General features: G+C 37.1%; 1 protein-coding gene across 2 annotated transcripts; it reads right to left on the reverse strand.

Moving 5' to 3' along the window:
* Nucleotides 1-1,705: 1,705 nt before the first annotated feature.
* Nucleotides 1,706-19,558, reverse strand: LOC101854945 (sialin). Of its 2 annotated transcripts, XM_005096878.3 has the most exons (9): nucleotides 19,476-19,558; nucleotides 14,040-14,352; nucleotides 11,998-12,157; nucleotides 11,424-11,536; nucleotides 10,831-10,965; nucleotides 9,448-9,652; nucleotides 8,956-9,100; nucleotides 8,069-8,183; nucleotides 1,706-7,399 (listed from the first exon to the last, which is right to left on the reverse strand). In XM_005096878.3, exons 2-9 carry the CDS (start codon nucleotides 14,217-14,219, stop codon nucleotides 7,244-7,246), a joined length of 1,209 nt encoding a protein of 402 aa, XP_005096935.1. In that variant the 5' UTR covers nucleotides 14,220-14,352; nucleotides 19,476-19,558; the 3' UTR covers nucleotides 1,706-7,243. The 2 variants fall into 2 exon arrangements, with proteins under 2 accessions (XP_005096935.1, XP_012937122.1); XM_013081668.2 differs by lacking the exon at nucleotides 19,476-19,558 and having other exon boundaries at nucleotides 14,040-15,281.
* Nucleotides 19,559-21,161: the final 1,603 nt, after the last annotated feature.

The following is a 21,161-nucleotide window of genomic DNA, read 5'->3' on the forward strand; positions in this document are numbered from 1 at the left end:
GGTATCACACTTCCACTCCTTTTGATTATCAGCTCTCGTGATCCACTACATTTCACACTGATAAACTTTCCCTATGGAGGGTCACCAAAACCAAGCAAGACCCCCTGTAAAAGATGGACAGCATTCAAAATGTCATGCCAACACCATGTCCATCCAAAAAACAAAACCTATGGGGCATTAGACATTATCCAAAATATGAAATACTGAGGAAAAATTTAACATGTGTGGCATTTTCAGATATTTTCAGTGGCTTTAATCTCATTCAACCTGACATTGTAACTAACACACACCAAAAAAAAAAAAGTGGAATAAAGCCAGCAGGCAAGAAAGAATCAAAGTCAAAGCTTCAGGCAAAAAGGTGTTGAATTTTTGGTAAAAGTTAATTTGGACCCTCCCATTCTTAAAGTTGAAGCATCTTTGCACTTGACATTATACATTTAGTGACAGAACAAGACTCCAAGGAGAATGGAAATCTCAAACATTACTACTAGGTCAAGTACTTTTACCGAACTATTATCATCAAGAGGCAGTACATACTATTTACTGACAGCACAGAAGAATTTGGCTTTGACAAACCCTATATTGCAATACACAGTTGACTGTAAAGTGCAATCTGTCTGATCCCAACTCAGTGCAAAGTGTTTCTTTCTCCATGACGATTCCTGAACTATTATAATATACTTGCGTACTCAGCTGCCTCATTCTCCGATGGCATCTACCTAGGCGCATCATAATTCCTGTAACAAAGTCTTCATTCCTTAAATCTGAATTTTTAAAAACAAACCTATAGCAAACAAAAAATCCAAATGCTACATTGACAACTCCCCCCCCCCCCCCCCCAACTTCAAAGCTAAACATAACACAGAAAAAACAGAAACAAATCATTAAGAGACATCAGATTACTCTTGAAATCTCTATACTGTGTACAAATATATATGGTCAGGCGTGTAAAATATGAGATTTACAAATCATAGTCGAATTCAGTATGCATTAGCTCTTCAGACACTAAAAGTAGACCTTCAATCAACTGTTTCTCCAACAACACCCATCATAAGAGAGGTGAGAAAAAAGATGATCAACAGCAAAACTTATACTGAAAGAAAAACTTTTATGACCAATCTGAATGGCTTTAATTCAACTCACTATAGTTGCCTACAGTTAACAAAAATACCAGCATGTTTCCTGTATAACATCTGAGCAAGTCTCAATACTTCGATGAAAGTGTGTGCAAGAAAGAACGACTTCTGTGGCTGAAATAAAATGAGTCTTAACGAATAAATAAATCTCACCATAACATACTTCAGTCTCAGGTGTGGAACAGTTGTCAAAAAACAAAGACATAAAAGATACGGCCAGTGGCACAGAAGCTGTCTGCAGCATATAAAGGGGTGTTATCTTTCATCTGAATGAGTATTTCACAGTTTTGGAGTTTAATTGTCCCAGAAGCAAATGCGCGAAGAGACGAGACAACACATAAAAACTGTGCTATGTCTGTTGGTTTGCGTAAGTGCTGGGAAAAGTAAGACCGACTGGCAGAAAGAACAGAAGACACGTACAGAGGTAGGACCTACCAGTCACGCCCTTCAAACACATGACAGAAGGATAAGAAAGAAGTAGAATCTAACAAGAATACATCTTCCAACCTCCAAGTCACCAGAACCAGGAAAATCCCCTTACAAAAATGGAGTTTAAAAATAAGGAGTCATTTAAAGGTAACAAACATTTTAATTTTCTATTGAAGTGTCAATTGATTTGATTCTGTGGAAAAAAAACAAGCAATATAGATTCGATAATCATGGATATCTAATGGTGGAAAACAAAGTAATAGAGAATGGCAGAAGGCAATGAGCATATTAGTACAGCAGGGGATATTTTTAGTAATGAAAACAGTAGCTTGTTGGGAAGGAAGAAAGAATTGATTTTTTAGTGAATTTGATCCCCAAATAGACCAAAGGGGGGAAAGAAAGAGAAGTAATCAGACTTTACACAACTAGCTGGCAAACCGACCAGCTATACCCTTTTCTGCCTATCCCCTACATAGTGTGCGTGAACAACACAACTGAATGATGAGTACCCTTCAATGAACCAAACACTGTAATAGGAGCTGTGAACCACTACTTAAGGACTGAAAAACGAAACTACTAAAATCTGTTGAGCTGTAGTCCACGACCAGTCAGCACAATAACAGACACATATTGCTGAAGACTGATGAGAGCAATGGCAACTTGAAAAAGAAGTAGAAGAAGCAGACCACACCATGGTGCACATAATGCATCCGCACAGAAACAAAAAACAACAGATGAAAGGACACAGCAACTGACAATGATATTCCCCCACTTCCCACTGATAAGACTCTCCATCTCTTTTTTGACACACGGCAGCAATGAAAACAGAATTGAACTATAGATAGAATTTATCCACGTACACCACACTAATAATAAAGATGAAAGAAGATATATAGCAATACAAAAGTATAAGTTAGGATGGCGGCTGGAATGTTTGCAGCTTTCTATCCTTTCGCACATAGAACTAGGAGGATGTTCACACCTCTGCAACTGTGAAGGTGTTCACATCTCTGTATCTGTAACTAAAGAGGACTAAAAGAATGTGGTACAGCTAAGACTTTCCCTTCTGTGTCTGTATGCCATAAGTACACTATGAAGTAAAAAAAAATATGTGTAGCAGAGCGTTGAAGGCAGCAATTTGGCATACATAGGTAGGTTCTTTACAAGAGCTGACTTATAGACAGGTCATGCAAAATGATGTATTACAAAAAGCGGCTGTGTGATTGTTTTGATGATAGGTGGAATGTTAAGCACTGAAATAAGTAGTTTCTAAAGAAAAAAAGTACACAAGTACAACAGCAAAAAAGAATGATAAAAAGAAAAATGACTTGCAGCTGGTCATACAAAGTTTACAATGCAACACATTTGTCTAAAAAATGGCACTCAGACTTGGAGCTTCTATCAATTTCATTTTCTCTGGAAATATAATAATGTTTTTTTAAGCCACAGTCCACATCAAGCAAGACTTTTACATCAACGACAACGTTGCCCCTTTTAGGAAAGTTTACAATTTAACTTCCAGCAAAATAAATATCCCTTTCCCTGCCAGCACGATAAGCAGTCGCTTCCCAAAAGATCACTACAAATTGGGAAACCCTGAGCACATACAGATTAAAGACAGTAATTCCAATTTGCTTTTGTTTGTGTGATTGAAAAGAAGCACACCGACATGCTAACAGTCATTTAATGCAGGGTAAAATCAGGACCGACAGATAGAAAGAACAGTGGGAAAGAAAAGAAGTAGGGCCTACCAATGACACCCCCCCTCCCCCAAACCAACCACCAATTTACTCATCATTTAAAAATTGTATCTCTGCAATTAAGAGGATTGGGGATGTCATATAGAGATGTGAGCAATAAAAAAAAAAAACATGCTCAACACTAGCAAAATGGCAACCCGAAAGGTCATATTGTAAATAAAACAGTCTGAAACATCCAGTTTCTCCTACAGTGCCAGAACATTCTGAAAGAACTGCTCACCTTCACCAGAGATAAATCTTTCTCCCCTGTATACTGCACACCACCATCATCCCAAAGACCTCGACTTCTTTATGATACCTTAAATAAGGTCATAAAGTTTCAAGCAAAATTAAGGACTGTTTTCTACAACATGCTCTATATACTTTTTTTTAAATCACAGTTGCGGCACAGTACTTTTGACCTAACATGCAAAACAAGTAACCCAAATAACAACTAAAAATAGGTTACTTGAAAACTATTTTCAACCAAACTAGTGAGAGGAATATAGGTCCCCATCAACAACTAACATGCTCGTTCCCCCTTGCAATGCAACAGCCAACTGCGGCAAAACAATTTCAGATCATCTTGTAAAAATGTTTCAATATCAAAGGTACAAAGCGAAACAACATTACAGTGAAAAAAATAAAGAAAATGGAGAGATTTGTTCTCCCATCAGTCAAAATCAGTATGAAGTCCCCAACAGCATCACTCCAAAATTGCCTTCAAGCAAAAGATGACGTTCACTTAAGAGGAGTAACAAGAATAAAAGAAACTTAAGTCTGAAAAGAACTTTTCTCAGGGTGTGGGCGATTTCATGCTCAGCAACTTCAGCCTCATTTTGACTGGATGGAAACTGGAAACCATTCACAAGTTCACAAAAAAGGTCACAAAAAAGGTAAAAAACTATTTTGTAATCTCCAGTTAAATCTCAGTGGTCTTATCTCATGATCAGTAATAAAAAAGGAAAAATATCTCCATTCATGGTTTCTTGCTCTCTCCAATGATGTCCACTTAGTTTTTCCAACAAACGCATTAAGGATTGTATTCTGTAAGCTTGCCCTGCCTTGGATCGATCCTATAAACTCATTAGCTTGAAAAGCGAAGTGAAATTTTGAATGTCGTTTTTGCCCCTCATAATTCACATTTTCCTATGAACCAGAGCTGTGCAATAAAGAGAGAACTAGAACAGCAAAATTGTTCAACACTAACCTCATTGATAAAACAAGAAAAAGAGTTACATAAAAAATTACAAGTAAAGAAATCAAACCCCGTTCTTTTTCCATCTCTTTTCATATTTTCTGCTTTATTACCTATTTTACCATTCCCACTTAACACTGAATTTCTTTTTTTTCACTCAATCATATCGTCAACGTATTTTTTTCCCCATTCTGTGTGCTGAAGAGAGTCACTGAGTTTTGAGCAGACAAGTACTGTATGTCACCTGTGACCCAGAAAAATTATAAATGGGCATGAATGACAGGCAATGGCAGGGTTACAAATACACCTACTCATGAATCTGAAAGACAATGTAGCATCCCCTCACAGTTTCACAAGACAGAGAAAAAAACAAAACAAACATATGCATAAACTAACATTCATCATAGTGACAAACCTCAGAAAGAGTGTTGAAAATGTGCAAATAGAGTCCAGCAAAATCTTTACTGTCCAACTGGTATAAAGAACTTCAGAAGTATATTGTTTTATATTAGTTTGATCACTGTTGATGCTATGAGTGTGGATCTACACAAATGGGGTCACTGTGCGAGAAGGTCTGAAGGCATTCATCTTGGGGAGCCGTAAATCACACAAAAATTAAAAGAATATCATCAACTTGTGAATAGGGAAACTATGTCAGACTTGTACTGATTGAAAATTTAAAAAACATCCAGCGAGTACCCCTCTTTCTTTTTCCACTCAATTTCGTCTCCAAAATCGCTATAATATAAGTTTCGCCAGATTGCTCTTAGCCTTTGAAATGTCATCAGTCCCTTCGTACTACAATCAGTTCTGTGCCGTCCAAATACAGCACGATTTCTAGGCTACCCCATTAGCATCTAGCAGGGTTAACATTCAAGGTCCCTTTCCACTATCATTACAACCGTAAAAAGAGAGAATCAGATTTTAAAAACCCAGATCACCAGTACAACTGGGGCCAATTTTACTGTCATGAGATATCATCAAAATAAACAGAAAAATAACTGTTATTGAAGAACTCATCTTAACAATCACATTCCAGACTTTAAGCTACATGTATTACAATAAAAACCAACAGACAGGGTAGGGTGCCTCTTCACTCATCTCAACTTAACCTTACACGCAGGGCTAACAATACATAACAGGCATAATCAAGGATCAATTGAGAAACAATCTCATTTTCTCTAATCGCAACACTGTGTTCACAACTCGCAAAAATGCATCATGATCAAAAAACATTCTGCCAAAATGATACCATCTACAGGAATATGAACGAAGGTCCACAGGGATGGACTATTGCTCAACTTAACACCAGCAAAAATAACATTCCATAAAAGGCACAGAGTAATGCCTCAGAATTTACTGACCGAGAACATGAAACAAGTTATCATTTTTTTTTCAGCAAAAATAGAGAAAAATGAAAATCATACCTTTCTTTTGTTCAATAGCATATAAAGTTACAGTTGTCCAGTTCTCATATAGTGAAATAGGCAATTTTTAGCTTTAACCCATTATGACACTCAAAGTTTACAGCACCTGAGAAACTGTACCTGTACAGAATATTTTCCTGTGTCCATGTTTACAAAAGTTTAGACTCCTATTCACATGACTTAAGAAGAGTGATAATAAATATCAAGATCAAATACCTCACATTCTTAGACCATGAAGAGAACATTGCAGAAATAAAACAACCAATATGTGTATTCCTGTCAACACAGAAACCTTTAAAATTGTTATCTCACTCTCAGATAGTTTGAACTTGCATTCCCATCTCAAGAACAACAAATTACCTATCATTGATATCAAAGTCTCATTACATAACATGAAAATGCATTGGTTGGTCCTAAATAATTGAAAACATGGGTCCAAGACTGGAAACAGTTAATTCGGGTACATAATACCAGTTTCCATCTTCAAAATAATATATGGGGCAGATTTATTTCCAGTGACATCCTTTAGGTTTATAAAAATCTTTGAATCATTTGGTTACATTCAGTTTTTACAAGTTGGAACAAATAACTTAAAGAAATTGAAAGATCCGTAATTCACTGTTCTAAATATCATCAAAGAGACAGGACAGGTTAAATGCCCAATAAAACATTAACTTAACTTTTCCTTCAACCCTATAAAAATTGAGCTTCCTTGATCAAACCCCCAATAAATTTCTTTTATTAGAAATTTATGATTCGCATCAGAATTGTACAAGTACCATTTCTACTGCTGTTGATTGCCATACACAAAAATCTAAGAACAACTGAGGGGTTATGGTTTGAAGGACACATTTTTGCATTAAATACTCAATGAGCATGTCTAACTGCAACCACAATAGAGAAGTAATTACATCACAGTGTTTAAACCAAGCACCACTTTAGTCCATTTGCTCAGATGCTCCTTTTCTTCAAGAAGATGCACTCATCTTGCAAATGAAAATGACTACATGCCATGCAACCAGCCAAAGTAAAATTTAAGCAGCGAAAAACAAAACCATAAAATCCTTGTCAAAACGTCAAGTTTCCTTGCTGTTATTATAGAACTTTGTGCTGCAAGAGACATTTTCAAAAACCACTGGGGTTTTTCTTTCAAAATACTAACAAGGGAGGAAAAAAATCAGAATGTCACAGAACTTTCTTTAAAAACTAATTTTGTAGTGTCATTCTGTGCAATGAAGGCCTCTTTGAGATTGGCTGCAAGGCAAATGTAACCAATTCAAACATCAAACAAAAGTCAACTGCTGTGGTGGGACATCATAATACTTGACTGGCTGCACTCTGACTCAGATAGATGACTGCTCCCACAAAGTTCACCCCAGCTGCTATGACAAACACGGGCAGCCAACGACCATGGGACTGTGTGACAAGCTCAGCCGTTAAGGGGCCACACAAAATACCTGGTATCGTCGCCTGCAAAATAGAAAAAAGAAGAAAAAAATTAAGTCAGCTCAGCTATGTCACCACATTTTGGAAAAGATAAAACAACTTCTTGAAATTGTATTGTATTGTCAGTGTGTATGACTTTTTATTTCAGTTTAACAGTACATAAACTTACGAAACTATCTATAATTTTACTGCTTAGTAAATAAAAAGTCCTTATTTCTCCATGGAATGTTTCATGTTATTTTAAATTCTAACATACACAGCCAATTTTTCTGGAGACATTTCATTAAAAAGAGAGACTACTTTTGAATCAAATGGCATGAAGCTTCTTGTAACTTTCACATTTCGTGAAGTAGAAATCACATTTGTGAGGCAAAGACACTCTATAGCACATCTATAAATAGACTACATCTTTCATCGTTAGTTATAACCCAATATTTATTTTCTATTTCAATTACCTTAAACAAAATATTTAAAAAATAATAATAATAAAAATAATAAAAATAACAGTTATCATTGATCAAAAAGTACCTGTTGTAACAGTAAACATTTAAACTGACTACGACTAGTGCCTCATCAATACGCAAATGAAAGTATAATGTGTGAAAACCGTTTAAAAAATCAACGTAACAATCTTTATTTCATTTATAGCTAACCAAAAAAAAAAAAACCCAACCAAAATAAACTAACACTTACAAGAGTATTTGATATGGCAAAAGTGATCCCAGCGTGATTAGGGGCCACCTCAGCGTGGTTGCTCAAGTGTCCTGATGAATTGCAAGCACTCAAGCCAAGTGAAACAGACACAAAACTGAGGACAAATGTCACAAATAAATAAATGACCACCCTATAACAACAACAAAAAATAAACAACAAAATAGATACTTCATACACTCTGTTCTTATCAGATCTTCTATTCCAAGTTCAGAAAGTTATCTTAACCGGTCTTCCACAAATTTGAAAAAAAAATAAACGAGAAGCAAAAAATTGAACCGGAGACCATCTTATTCAGAGCGCCTTAAAGTGAAAGCAAGATAAATGAGTAAAGTAAAAACGTAGACATTAAAGTCTAATAAATCAAAACAGAACAAGTTTTGTGCACAAGTTTGAAGACCTTTCTATCCAAATACTGAACATACACCGAAAAAAATGTAGAGTAAAGACAGATTTATATTTCCACAGCAGTAACAATCACTAAAATTAAACACATTTAATCAAAGCCATTGCACAGCATCATTAGAAAAGTGAAACACCAATCCAAAATCATCCTTGGTTAACTCACAAAATAAGAAGAAATTCAAGAAAGAAATTTACTTCCGAGATTCACTCACAAACTATCAAGTAAAAACTATGGGGACAAACAGTACAACAATAAGAAACAAAAGTTTCCATTATCAAGGTAAACAAAAACTATCTAGAAATACATACATTCCTTGTAACAATCCTCTCTACTGTCACTACATTCAGTCACTACAATCTCTATATGACAGTCACTATATTTGAAACACATTCCCCCTGACAATCATGTCGAGCCGACAAAATACAAATTTTTTTAACCAACCTGAACATACAATAATACTTACAAGACAGCCAGGGGCAAATTATACACAGCACTGAAAAAAAGAATAAATAATCCAGGACCAAGCAAGCCAATAGTCGTCATGAGGCGACGCACAGACAAGACTGTCCATTTGTGAGCAATCAAAGCATCTGCAAAATGGGCAGCAACTGAGGAAGAGAAACAAATGCTCATTTCAAAATGTAACAAAACATATTGAATAAAAATAACTATAGCCATGTTTAAAATTGTTCCACCAAGATACAGAAAAAAGGACATATTGCCGTAATAATCCTGACAGAACACTGTTTTTAAGTGCACCATCTTTACAAACCCCCTCAAACAAGCTTGAATTTTCAACAACAAAAATGTAAGTATCTCTCTTAACCATTACAAAAGGTTTACTGTCAATTTTCTATTTCAAACTGACAAAAGAAGCAATTCTTAAAATGAGAAAAAAATACGAATGGGAAAATTTAACACAACCCCCCCCCCCCCCCCAAAAAAAAAGCCTCACCAACACCAACAAGAGAGTTCATGATATAAGGCACGGCTGTGGACATCATGTGCGACTGGTTGGCCCCGAGTGTGGAGGACAGGTAGGTGGGCAGCCACTGCATCACAATGTAGTTGGACCAGTTCATGCTGAAGTGAGCTATGTAGATGGACCACAATGGCCAGTGAGCCACAAACTCCATCCACCGCACATTGGAGTTGTTCACCTGGAACACATCGCAGACAAATGATTTCAAACTTAACACACACATAAAAAAAAGGATGACCTTCACTTCAACTGTGTTTAATAAACTTTTGAGACAAAAAAGTGCCAAAATACATATACAATCTTTACTTACACCAGCTATAAGAAAGAGCAATCATTATTCTCTTTAGTATATAGCGACCTTAATGCTTTCTTGTCCTATCTCCATTTTTAATAACAGTGAAAACAGTTCAAGACAAAGAGTGAGCTAAAGAGGAAGTCATATATTCAATGTTTTTAAAAAAATGGAGATAGGACAAGAAAACACTGAGGTCGCGATATGATTTACAAGGAATACATACTGTAGTTCACTTATTATTAGATAGGAAGAATATTGAATTTCTAGCTACATGAAACAATGTGAAGTGTCTAAAAAGAGAGACATATCCACATAAATGGAAATTTGCACATGATCCAATGTTCACTTCTCTAGAACTGCTATGTGTCCGAGAGACAGAAGACTAAGCCAAATTCTAATACAATTTCTTTTTTTAATTAAAAAATGTTTAAAACCATGGCTGTCGAAATAACCATCTCCTCATCTTTTTAAAACTTCGGCCAAAATCAAGAGTGACTAATTCCTAATAATCTACCTCTTGACCCAGCTCTTGTTGGACCACGTGCCTGTGAGTAGAGCACTGTCATGTAATGTTATGAACTAGGTTGTCTTCCCCCCCCCCCCCCCCCGCCCCCCACGTCTTCCTTCCATAACAACATCAACCAAGATATGAAACAATAAGCAAATTAGCTTGTCATGTCAGATTTACAGAACTAGCAGGACAGAAAGGAAATGTTTGTGATAACGTCACAAACACAAAAAAACTAGTTATAACAGTCATACAAGAAATTTCACATCTGCAAAACCTTAATCCCAAAATCACTCCCTGTGCCTGTGTAATGATATGGGACACAATCCATAATAAACCACAGTTGCTCGTCCATTATATTATCAGTTGTTTCCCTTTCATTGTAACCACTCCATGCGCAGTTCTCACTTTGTCTCGAGATTTAGGGCTTCTGGGAACATGGGGTCTTAGGTATATAAAGCTGTGTCAGTCTCTCTAGTTTTGGTCATTTGACTGGTGAAGTGAACCCTGCCATCTTCACAGCCCGGAAATCTAACAAGATTTGGTAAAATACCTTTGGAGGATCCACAAACTCTTCATCCAAGGCTCCCCTGGAATCGGCGTACATTGAGGCCCAAACAGCGACCCAAGTAAAGCCCATCAGGCCAAAGAAATAAAACATCCACTCCCATGGCAAATGAGGACACACCTGAAGAAGGATATTATGGGGTTAAATTATGAAAATGTGAGGCATCATGGTGAAATCAGGTGCTCGTCAAAATAACGAAGTCAGGGAAACTGGCATTTTCCAGACAATTTAGCAATTTTTATCAAATTTTTATGTTTTGGTTCAACACCTCTAATGTCCATTTAAAAACGCATTTCCATGTGAACTTTACTAAGAAGTATTGACTAAAGGCAACAAATAATAATGTAACTTTTCAGTATTCAAGGACTCTCAAGCTATTGAAGTTATCAGACTTAGACGGACATTTTCTTGGCTAATTTTACTTCTGAACCCAGATGACCCCACCTCCTTCAATCACAAATACTTCGACTTTTAATCAAGATAAATGGGTATTTCTAAATAAAAAATAAAGGCAAATGAAACACTTTTCCCGAAAGACAAATTTTTGAATGATCCCCAACTGAAAGTGAGAAACATACCAGTGAGGCTACTGTCTGCCCAATAGAACCAAAGGCTACCAAGTAACCAAATGCCCTAGACCGCTCTTCGCATGGAATGGCGTGAGAAAAAATGTGAAAAATTGTTGGGAGACCTGAAAAAAAAAAAGCAAGATAAGATTAAATTTACATACCACAAATCAGTAATGATACAAAATAAAAAGCAAAATTGTTTTTGACATTTTAAAATATTCAAATTTCTTTTTTCCCAAAAAGTAATGGACATGGTATTCTCTTAAATACTTTAAATTGTGGAAAGTCTCAATAATAAATAGCTGCTTTCTACAATTCACTTTGAGACAAAGGCTACTTGTCAATAGAAAATCATCCCTTCAAAATATGAGTTCGAAGATGCGTTCAAGTTAAAAGAAACACATCAACAACAGTCATTTAGTGTTGGGATAAAGCAAGACAGAAATAGAAATAAAAGAAGGAAAGTCAAGACGTCTGACCTACCAGCTGCACACACCACACACTCAAAATATTTTTTCAAAGAAACAAAATGAGAGACAACTGATACAGCATTTACTAAACTACTTGTAATTTTCTCACTCACCTAGACCTTCGCCAAGTCCAAGAAGTACTCGAGACAATATCAATATGTACAACGAATGTGAAAACAGAGGCACAAGGAAGGTTGACAAAGACCAAAGTATTACTGCCAGACTTAGAATCTTTTTTCCTCCATACTTCTTTGCCGCACTGCCTCCAACAACCTGAAAAACAAACAAATAGGTCAGAATAATAATAATACTACTAATAATATCATCAGCAAAATTTTTCCAGGGATTTTTAAATCAAAACATGACACCTTTACACTTTACAATAATTATGACCAATATGATCTGTCAACCAGGGACGGTTCATCCATTGAGCACGGCCGTGCAGTGTCACCGAAACTTTTAAAATGTTCTGTTCTGTAAAGCACTCATAAATAGAAAATATACAAGGTCCTCGCTGGCGCCTCAACAGCCATTACATATTATGTGCCTATAGCACCATAAATCATCCATGCTATGCCAAAGTCCACGCGCTTTAACTGAACACAATATGCTGTATAGCAATGGTAGTCTGACCTGACACTCGTTGCAATTTTGGCAGTACATTAATATTAATAAGACGGCACATCTCAAATGTGCTCTTGTCGAAACAAAAACCACAGTAGGCAGTAAAAATAAACACAATTTCAGACTGCACACTATATGCCAATAAAATGTGAGCCCCGGAGCAATCAAGCGGAGCGCTCAAGTGAAGTGAGATTGGTTCATTGCCTTGCCACAATTTTTAAATTTAGGTCATGCCATGACTTTGTGAACTTGAGCGAGGTGAACGTAGAGTTAGTTACGTCACTGTCTGTCAAGTTGTGCTTTTGAGTGGAGTTTTTGGAGTAGTGAAAGTGTTATTACTTGAGTGCACAGTTCCAATGCAAGATGAACGGAATTGTTTTTAGCCAACAAATATGTAAGTTTTAGGAATCAAAGCAACAAATTTAAAAAATGAAAGTAAAAGCATGAGGTCCTCACCAAACCAAAGATATTCAAAATTATACACCATCCCATTTACTATGCCCTTGAATATCTTCAACCTGCGACAGTTTAACCCTTAGAGCCTGAGAAACCCTCTGACCGGTCCATGACTTTATCGATGTGTAGCCCGATAAACCCTTTCACCCGTCTGGGAGTCACGGATCCAAGTGAGCCTGAGCAAGGCCTTACTAGACCTAAATGAATGTGAAAAACTATTCACTGGCTCTAGATGTGAGATTGGCAACTCTGATTAGTTTCTGTGTGGATACTTTGTTATTGTGTGTGACGTATTTGTCGTCTGGTCTATTTGTTGTGACCCACGTGAAAATGGCCGACTAGGCCATGCAGGGGGTATTCTACGGTCAGCACAGTCAAGGCTCAAAGGGTTAATTGTGCACGCCCACTTTTTAGACCCATGCTTTCAACCTATTCTCTGTTTGTGTACACAGCTGGTAACACACAACTGAATTCACTTCATAATACTAGCATGTTTAATGAATCATAAATATAATAAAAAGTAGCTGTTCGAAGGGTATAAATACTTCTCTTTCTCTGGATTCTCAAATACATGGCAGTCGTGTGCTTATTCACCAGTTTTTACAATATTTTTTGCTATCCTTATATCTTCTTCTGTTGCAATTAGTCACCAAGAGAGCAACCTTCAATTCTCTAATGGGTCACAAGTTTTTCTGCATCAAAAACTTAAATTTTTTTAAAAATAAAAAACTGCAGCATTGGTTCAGTTAGCATAACCCCAAGTACACACCTTGGTACACAAAACCTTTACCCTCCCACAAATCAAACATGCCTCAGTGAGACACAATGGAAATCCAAGCATTGTCCCCTCAGGATCTCAGCTGCAGTACTCCAGTAGACTCAAGGGAGGGTGTTGGGGCAGGGCTTCAAGGGTCAAGTTATGGCCTCAATACAATCTACTATCTAATGAGGGTAAGTAGTTACTCTGATCAACAATAGATAAAAGTTAAAGGGAACAACATCAGTTTGTCTATTCCTTACCAATGCTGTTCTCAAGTTCAATTATATAAGAAGAGGGGAAAAAAAGATCACTCACCTGGCTACTCATGTAGCCCAGAGCAAATGCACTTAGGACCCATCCTTGTTGATGCAGATCCCATTTAAACTCCTGAGCCATGGGTACAATGGCGATCGGCATAATCACCCTGTCAGCAGAGTTGATAAAGTTCGCTACTGAGCAGAGGGCGATTATGCGGGACGGTTTGTCATTCAACATGATGGGTGTCTCGATTGCTTGACGTTACAACCTTCTCCAAAAAACCAATTGAAGTTGCATGTTACATGTAATTTCTTGTAACTATTTGCCCTGACGATTCAACATGTCCGTTGCCATCAGCTTGCACAACAGCCTGGAAAATTAAATAGATTCATAGTTAGTAATGATGTTATCTTCTCCCTATTTTTTATACATTTTAACTTTTCAGAAGAGATTCAAGACATACAAGGGATCAGACTAATAGATTGAAATTTTGCTTAGTGTCTCTTTTGTGGACTGTCCTACATTTCCACTCTTTGGACGAGCCTAAAGGGGGATTTGACAAAGTCTATCCTCGTTGTTTGTTAATTTTGCCTGAAGCTTACACTTTCCTTGCCACACAAAAATACAGTTGCTTAAAAATTGAATGGTGAAAGTTTATACAAAAAAATATTTCTCAGAAGTATGAGAACTTTGCCTTAAAATGTGTTCAGGATTGTTAGCAAGTTTCTTTTTCTTTTTGCAAAAAAACAAAGCCCATGATGAAACAAACTTGATGGCTATCTTTAAATGGAAAAATTTAGTAAAAATGTATTATGAAAGAGGAAAAATATTTCTTTAATCACTCAGTTATTAAAGCAATCAAATTGTCCAAATTGATGTCAATATTCAATATATTTTCATGTTTATCAAAATTGTGACTGTAACCACTAATGCTATTGCTCTTGTTTATCAGAGTTTGCTGTTCACTAAATACTAGAGCATCAGGAGCCCTAAATTGCTCATAGACATATATTTGGTTCTGCAACATGCTATTGCCCCTAACTATTTGCTACACCTGCCCCCACCCCTACCATGCCCCCTCTATCCCCTGTCACACTTTGACAGTTCAACTGCTTGCTTTGTATCAGGCAGCTCTAGATATCTTCTCTCTCACGTATTCCCCTTTCAATACTAAGTCAACACTTTTACCACCTAAGCTTGAAAAAAGATCCCAAATCATATCTCTGCTGTAAGCCAAGCTGACAAAAAGCCTTTTTTTTTCATTTTTGGCACCATTTTTTATATTTTGGCTAAATTGAAAGCCTGATCAGTTAACCTACATGTGTGAAAAAATCAAAGTGAAACTGCGACTGTTTTTTTAATAAATTAGAATTCAAGTTTCAGTAGAGCTCCTTTTTAAAATTGTAACGCTGACAAAAAGCCTCTTTATCTCGAAGCTGCTGTGAATAAAAAAGGGCATTTTGTCAGCTTACGGCAAATTGTATTGTTTTGGTATCATTGTATTGTTTCATGAAAATCGTTACAAAAATAGACAAAAGTTGGCTTTTTTTCCCAAGAAAAAAGATGCAAAACTACCTTTAAAAAATTCCACAGCACACAGTCATTGCAGATCAAGGGACACTACTCAAGAAATGTATCATATCAGTCGCACTGCATATTATATTCGTATTTTCAGTGTAGCATAGTCACAACAAATTTAGTCTTCATGGCAAGGGAAGTGTCAAAAAGAAAAAAGAAAAAAAATGACAGTGGTCATCCCTGACTGAAAAAAGGTTTTGCAGAGTAAGTATATGTCCATAATATTAGCAGCAAACGACAGATCCACAAGGTAAATAGGGTAACGGTCCACACTACAGGTCACAAGACACTAAAAGGAAATAGGCCTACAGTGGAATCAGCTGAAACAAAACAGGGCGTCCAAAAAGTCCTGCACCATTCTGAAACACATTCATTGTTACAGATGCTCAGCAAATGGAGCATCATTTTCATTAAATAAAATACAACTCTATTCTCCACAAAAAGCTGTTTTTAACTTTGCGTATGGTATCTGGATGGATGTTGTGACATTCAATTGTGATTGCATGTCTCAATTCGTGAAGAGAGCGTGGACAGACAGAAAAAAAAAGATTTTAAGGGTGGTGCGTGACTTTTTGGACACCCTGTAAGAAAAATGAAAGTGGCTATTCTCCGGCGTCGTGCCAGTCTATTATTTGTTGTCGCAGATTTGCAAATACCTTTCTCATCTGTTCGTCTTGGAAAAAAATTTCCATAAACTTCACCACTTCGTGCCACTTCCATTGATACAGACGATAGGTTTTCATACACAAACTGCCTCAATTCCTTAAATTTATAATTGTGATAGGTGCTAGTAGAAACGTGTTCACCTCTAGTGATGCGAGTTCATACCAAAGAGTGAGCATAAGAAGAAGTCATTTTTTACTGTTTCCAAAAAAGGTATCATACGACAAGAAAGCACTGAAATCGCTAAATATCAGTTAAATTTATCGAAAATTACAACAATAAGAAATAAGTAAACATCAAGCTATACTATATTATGACTCAGACCTGCCACTCTATGAAATCTAAAAATCAGGATTTTAGAGTAAAAAAATCAGGATCTGGTAAAAAAAAATTGGGATCAACAGCAAATCAGTCATAAGGGATACTGGAGAAGGGGGGGGGGGGGGGTGGGGGGGGTGGGGGGTCCTGGTTCCCTTTTATGAGGCAAGTATGCAAGAGAAAACTTTTGCAGGAAGAAGTTCACGTTTGGGCCTCTAAATAAACGGAAAACTGAAAGACAGCATTACTTGAGTCGGAGTTTGATAGACTGGGGGAGCGCAATTTGCAGTAAAACTGAAACTCTCATCGTCTTGAAAATATCTGACATATAACTCTAATCATCCCTCTAAAAACCCGCGTTTTCATACAGTAACAACGTTTGACTTCCATCGCATATATATACACTCAAGGCACCCCCCTCCTCCCCCCGAAAAAAAGATTGCGCCAAGGTTGTTCACTTATTTCTTTTTTCTTATTCCTTCATCTTCAATTAGATTCGACATGTATCACGGCACGCACTTTAAGCCCAAGTGTAAAAAAAAAATACCCCACCCCCTCCTCCCGTCCACACTGGTTAAGTCCCGAAAAAACACCTCGACCAATGCGACCGGTGTGAATGAACTTTGTTGACCCCGACAGCCGACGGTCCCCGACACACGCACTACTCACACGTACAAGGCCATGTCACGTGTTGCGAATGAGCGTTTGAAAGTTCCACTGACAGGTCTGATGGGCCCGACTAACCAGAACTCAGACGAAGCTTGCTTTTAAAGCAACGGCAGAACAACGAATAAATTATTCTTAGGCCCATGGCATAATTGTTACAGTAATCAGGACACCATCGGAGAATTCTGGGTTATAAAAGCGAAAGTAGATCTTGAGCGTATCCATGTTGGAATTCAAAATCGATACTACGTCAGTTTTAGTTGAAATAACGTGCGTGAGTCATCTGCTAGATTCGGCATAGATGCTTCAGAAAGTAGCGTTCCAAGTTCCTGACGATAAAAAATCCAATCGGTGCTTCCAAGCAAAAGAGATTGCAGAACTTTTTATATTTTTTTACCCTAGAATCGGACGCAACAGACGCAACGACAAAAAATCAGGATACTGGCGATCGAAATCGGGAAAATCGGGATGCTTGAGATTTGGGGCAAAAAATCGGGATATCCCGATTAAATCGAGATGAGTGGCAGGTCTGATGACTAGACAGGATTTTAGACACAAAATCAATTTTGTTCGTTTAAAAAGAAACAGAATCATTATTTTTTAAAAAGCAAATGGACGACCCAAATAAATGTTGAATAAAGTTACGCTAGACAATTATTATAGATAAAATATCATGAAAGGTAGATTTACTAGGCCTAGATATTTTATCTCAAAATCTGCGTCGACAAATACATTGTAATTCATTAGTAATAGACCGGCGGCGTGACGCCGGAGAATAGCTTCCGATCTATTGACCGGCGCGACGCCGGAGAATAGCCACTTGCAGAAAAATAAATAAAGGCTAATCTTCCTAGGTGTAGCCTACTTCCAAAATTTTGATTTTGGCTACTAGATATCAATCATAAAATAGACTAGCACGCCCATAGCAAATACACACACAGCAAAGAGATTTTCAGGTCCTTAATTAATTTTTTTTTCACATAATATTTTATGTATTTAAAACACAAACATAGCTAAATTCAAATATGATTTGTAACATAATAACCAGATTTCAGCATCCTTCTGACTTCACAGCGGCATGTGCATACAAGAGTAAGTTACTGCTTTCTTTTTTTCCCATTGCACACTGTTGACACTGTTGTAAAGCTTCCTTCTTGCCAAAATTGGACAGCAAACTATTATTTTTGCGTAAAAACTACACCGTACAGTTTCTCTTAGAGATGATATTTTATAATCATAATCTGGTTTCTACCCCAAGATGAACAAGATCTATATTTACTATGGAGTGTGAGTTTTGGCTTCACCAACGATTTCTTCTGGTTCTGAGCGATTACTTTTCCATGCGCATTTATGATGTTTGACGCTCAGCAAGCAAGAGATATATATCAAACCTAATACAATTGCAAAACTAAAACATCAAATTATGGATAAATTCTGGGGGGGGGGGGGGGGCATGCCTGAAAACCACCCCCCCCCCCCCCCCCCCGTATTTTTATTGGTATTTTAGGCGAGGGGGCAAGCCACTCTAAAACCCCCGTAGTTAAAAACAAGTGAAATATTACAGCTCATTTTGCATTGACAAAATAGCAGTGCAACTCTCACTCTTTCAGATAAAACATCAATATCGAGTAGCCTATTTAAGTCAGTATCGATATCCAGTCGATATCTACTCTTTTGGCTCTTGGGGCCAAAACCAGAGAATGCTAAGATTTTCATGGCAACAAGAAGTGTTTCATTAGTCTACTACATGACTGATTAGGCCTACCATACATAACATAGATCTAGGCCTACCATACATAACATAGATCTAGGCCTACTTATACTAGGATCTAGATCTAGATCTAGTCTAGATTCTAGATCTCCACATGATGAATGATGAGATTGAAATCATCATGCTGAAATGATTGAAATAAGATAAGAGATCCAAGTCTATTTCATTTCTATCTTGACATTGTTCCATGCCTAGATTCCACAAAGTACAGCAGACTAAGGCCTTGTCTCCTATCTCAAAAAATTGTGTTCATTCAGAAATTGCACTAATTATAATCATAACCAACACAACTACCAGTTAAAACACTAGGCTATCTACACACACTAAACAAAAACATCACATCAAGTAAAGTGTGGAAGCGGAGAGATGGTCGATCGAACGTCTGCTGGGAAAACTGAGGTGGAAAAGGAATAATTCCGTGAACACACACACATAAATGAACACATAATGTTGGTTGATTAATATCAGACTTTGTCTTCGACATAATATTCACTTACACGGGCTAAAATATGATGAATTACAAGACCAAATTAAAGTTCGAACTTGACGTGGCACCTACAACAAGAACTGGAAGCCATTTTGGAACAGTATAAATACAAAAACTGTGAATGCTTCTTGTATGCGTTATTCACTTTTTTCTCCAAAAATGTATTTTTGTTGTTAAACAAAGTTTTAAAAAAGCAGAAAATTACCCAAAAAATATTTTGAGCTGATGCCAGAAATTTAAACTCTCGCAGTTGATTCTTTATGTCCTTATTATACGTTCATCACTCGATTTAACTGTTGCTATCGGAAATTTACGTATTTGTTTTGTAAGCTGTAACAACTCCGAATTAATTTTTAAAAATTATGATTGTAAAACTTTGCGTAAGCGGTGACTGTGGGAACGAATGAATATTTAGTTTAGCGTCATTTGTGTCTTTAAAAAGTTTAATAAGTGAATTAAGATACATTCTCCAGTCTTGGGTATTACTATCATGGTTAGGCCCTATTTGACTTTTTTAAAAACTATATATACGCTCCTTGATTCCTCTTGAGAAATTATGTGACAAGATGGTTGAAAAATTCTAGGCCATTCCTAAATCGAAAAATAATATTATTATTACCAATCAGTCAGTTCAATTTCCCAATTATGAGGCTTAAATCTATATCCTCAGTGATTCTTCTTGGCACAAACTATTCCGGTTCTACCTGCCCAACTGCATTGGTAACATAATTATTACAGAAAAAGCAACAGCAACGACAACAACAGGTAGATTAATCGTGCGTGTATGCTTTTTATTTTTGTTTTTATTTTATTTTTTTAAAATGTTTTTTAAAGAGGACGAGTAGTCTACCATCTTCTAGAGATAACTGATGTCGATAATTACTACTGCATTAGAGCTTCACGGTCCTGCTTAGGCCTACGGGTCGGCACAAGGCCGAAAAAAATCGGGAACAGTCAAAGCATCTGTGCACAGCTGCTGTCATTTGCGTTCCTTTGGTTTAACGTAACTTTTTTTGCTGCGGAGATGATTCAAGCTGAAGTCAGACGTCCCCCCCCCCCCCTGCTCTCGTGGCCTAGAGGTTAAGGTGTTCGCCTCCCATTCAAGGGTCCCGGGTTCGAATCCGGGTAGCAACCGACAAATTTTCTTCTCTTAAACTGTCTATTTTCACATCCTTTCCTAGCTGCTCTTTAGCAATGTTCCGTCGTCTGTTTCCATCTTCACTTTCTGCCCCCACCCCCTCACCTCCTTTGCCCCTTAAATTCCATCTTGGCTCCCTACTCTTTCTGCAACATTTTTACTGCTTCTCCTCTTCTTCTAATTACTGCTGTCCTTCAGCCACACCCCTGATCTTCTGGTAGGAAACGTAGCCTTATCGGACACGAGCGAAAATCTCGGAGATCCAGTGCGCAAGTTGCGCTCGTTAAAGATCCCTTGTTGGTCTAAAATCGATAAGAGTAGGCGTCGGCCGCCACCCGAGCAAAATTCAAAATTTCACACCAACTGAATAATGTTTAATGTGTCCCGCGCGCTCATATGACCTTATGCAGTTGCAAGCGCCGTAAAACACTTACCAAAAAAATAAATAAATAAATAAAGCCTCCTGTATACATTCTTGTCTCTTTTCATCACAAATCACGGTACATAGTACACGGTGGTATTAGAGTGGAGATGACTTTTTTTTGTCTCCGATTTGTG

This window comes from Aplysia californica, unplaced genomic scaffold (genome assembly GCF_000002075.1).
Source record: "Aplysia californica isolate F4 #8 unplaced genomic scaffold, AplCal3.0 scaffold00140, whole genome shotgun sequence".
Lineage (NCBI taxonomy): Eukaryota > Metazoa > Mollusca > Gastropoda > Aplysiida > Aplysiidae > Aplysia > Aplysia californica.

Excerpts from the sequence above, each read along its gene's own strand:
- LOC101854945 (XM_005096878.3), bottom strand. The coding sequence starts at position 14,219 with ATGTTGAATGACAAACCGTCCCGCATAATCGCCCTCTGCTCAGTAGCG. Across the intron at positions 9,653-10,830 it reads AGTTTGTGGATCCTCCAAAG|GTGAACAACTCCAATGTGCG; the intron begins GTATTTTACCAA and ends GATGTGTTCCAG. Across the intron at positions 9,101-9,447 it reads GAACTCTCTTGTTGGTGTTG|TTGCTGCCCATTTTGCAGAT; the intron begins GTGAGGCTTTTT and ends TCTCTTCCTCAG.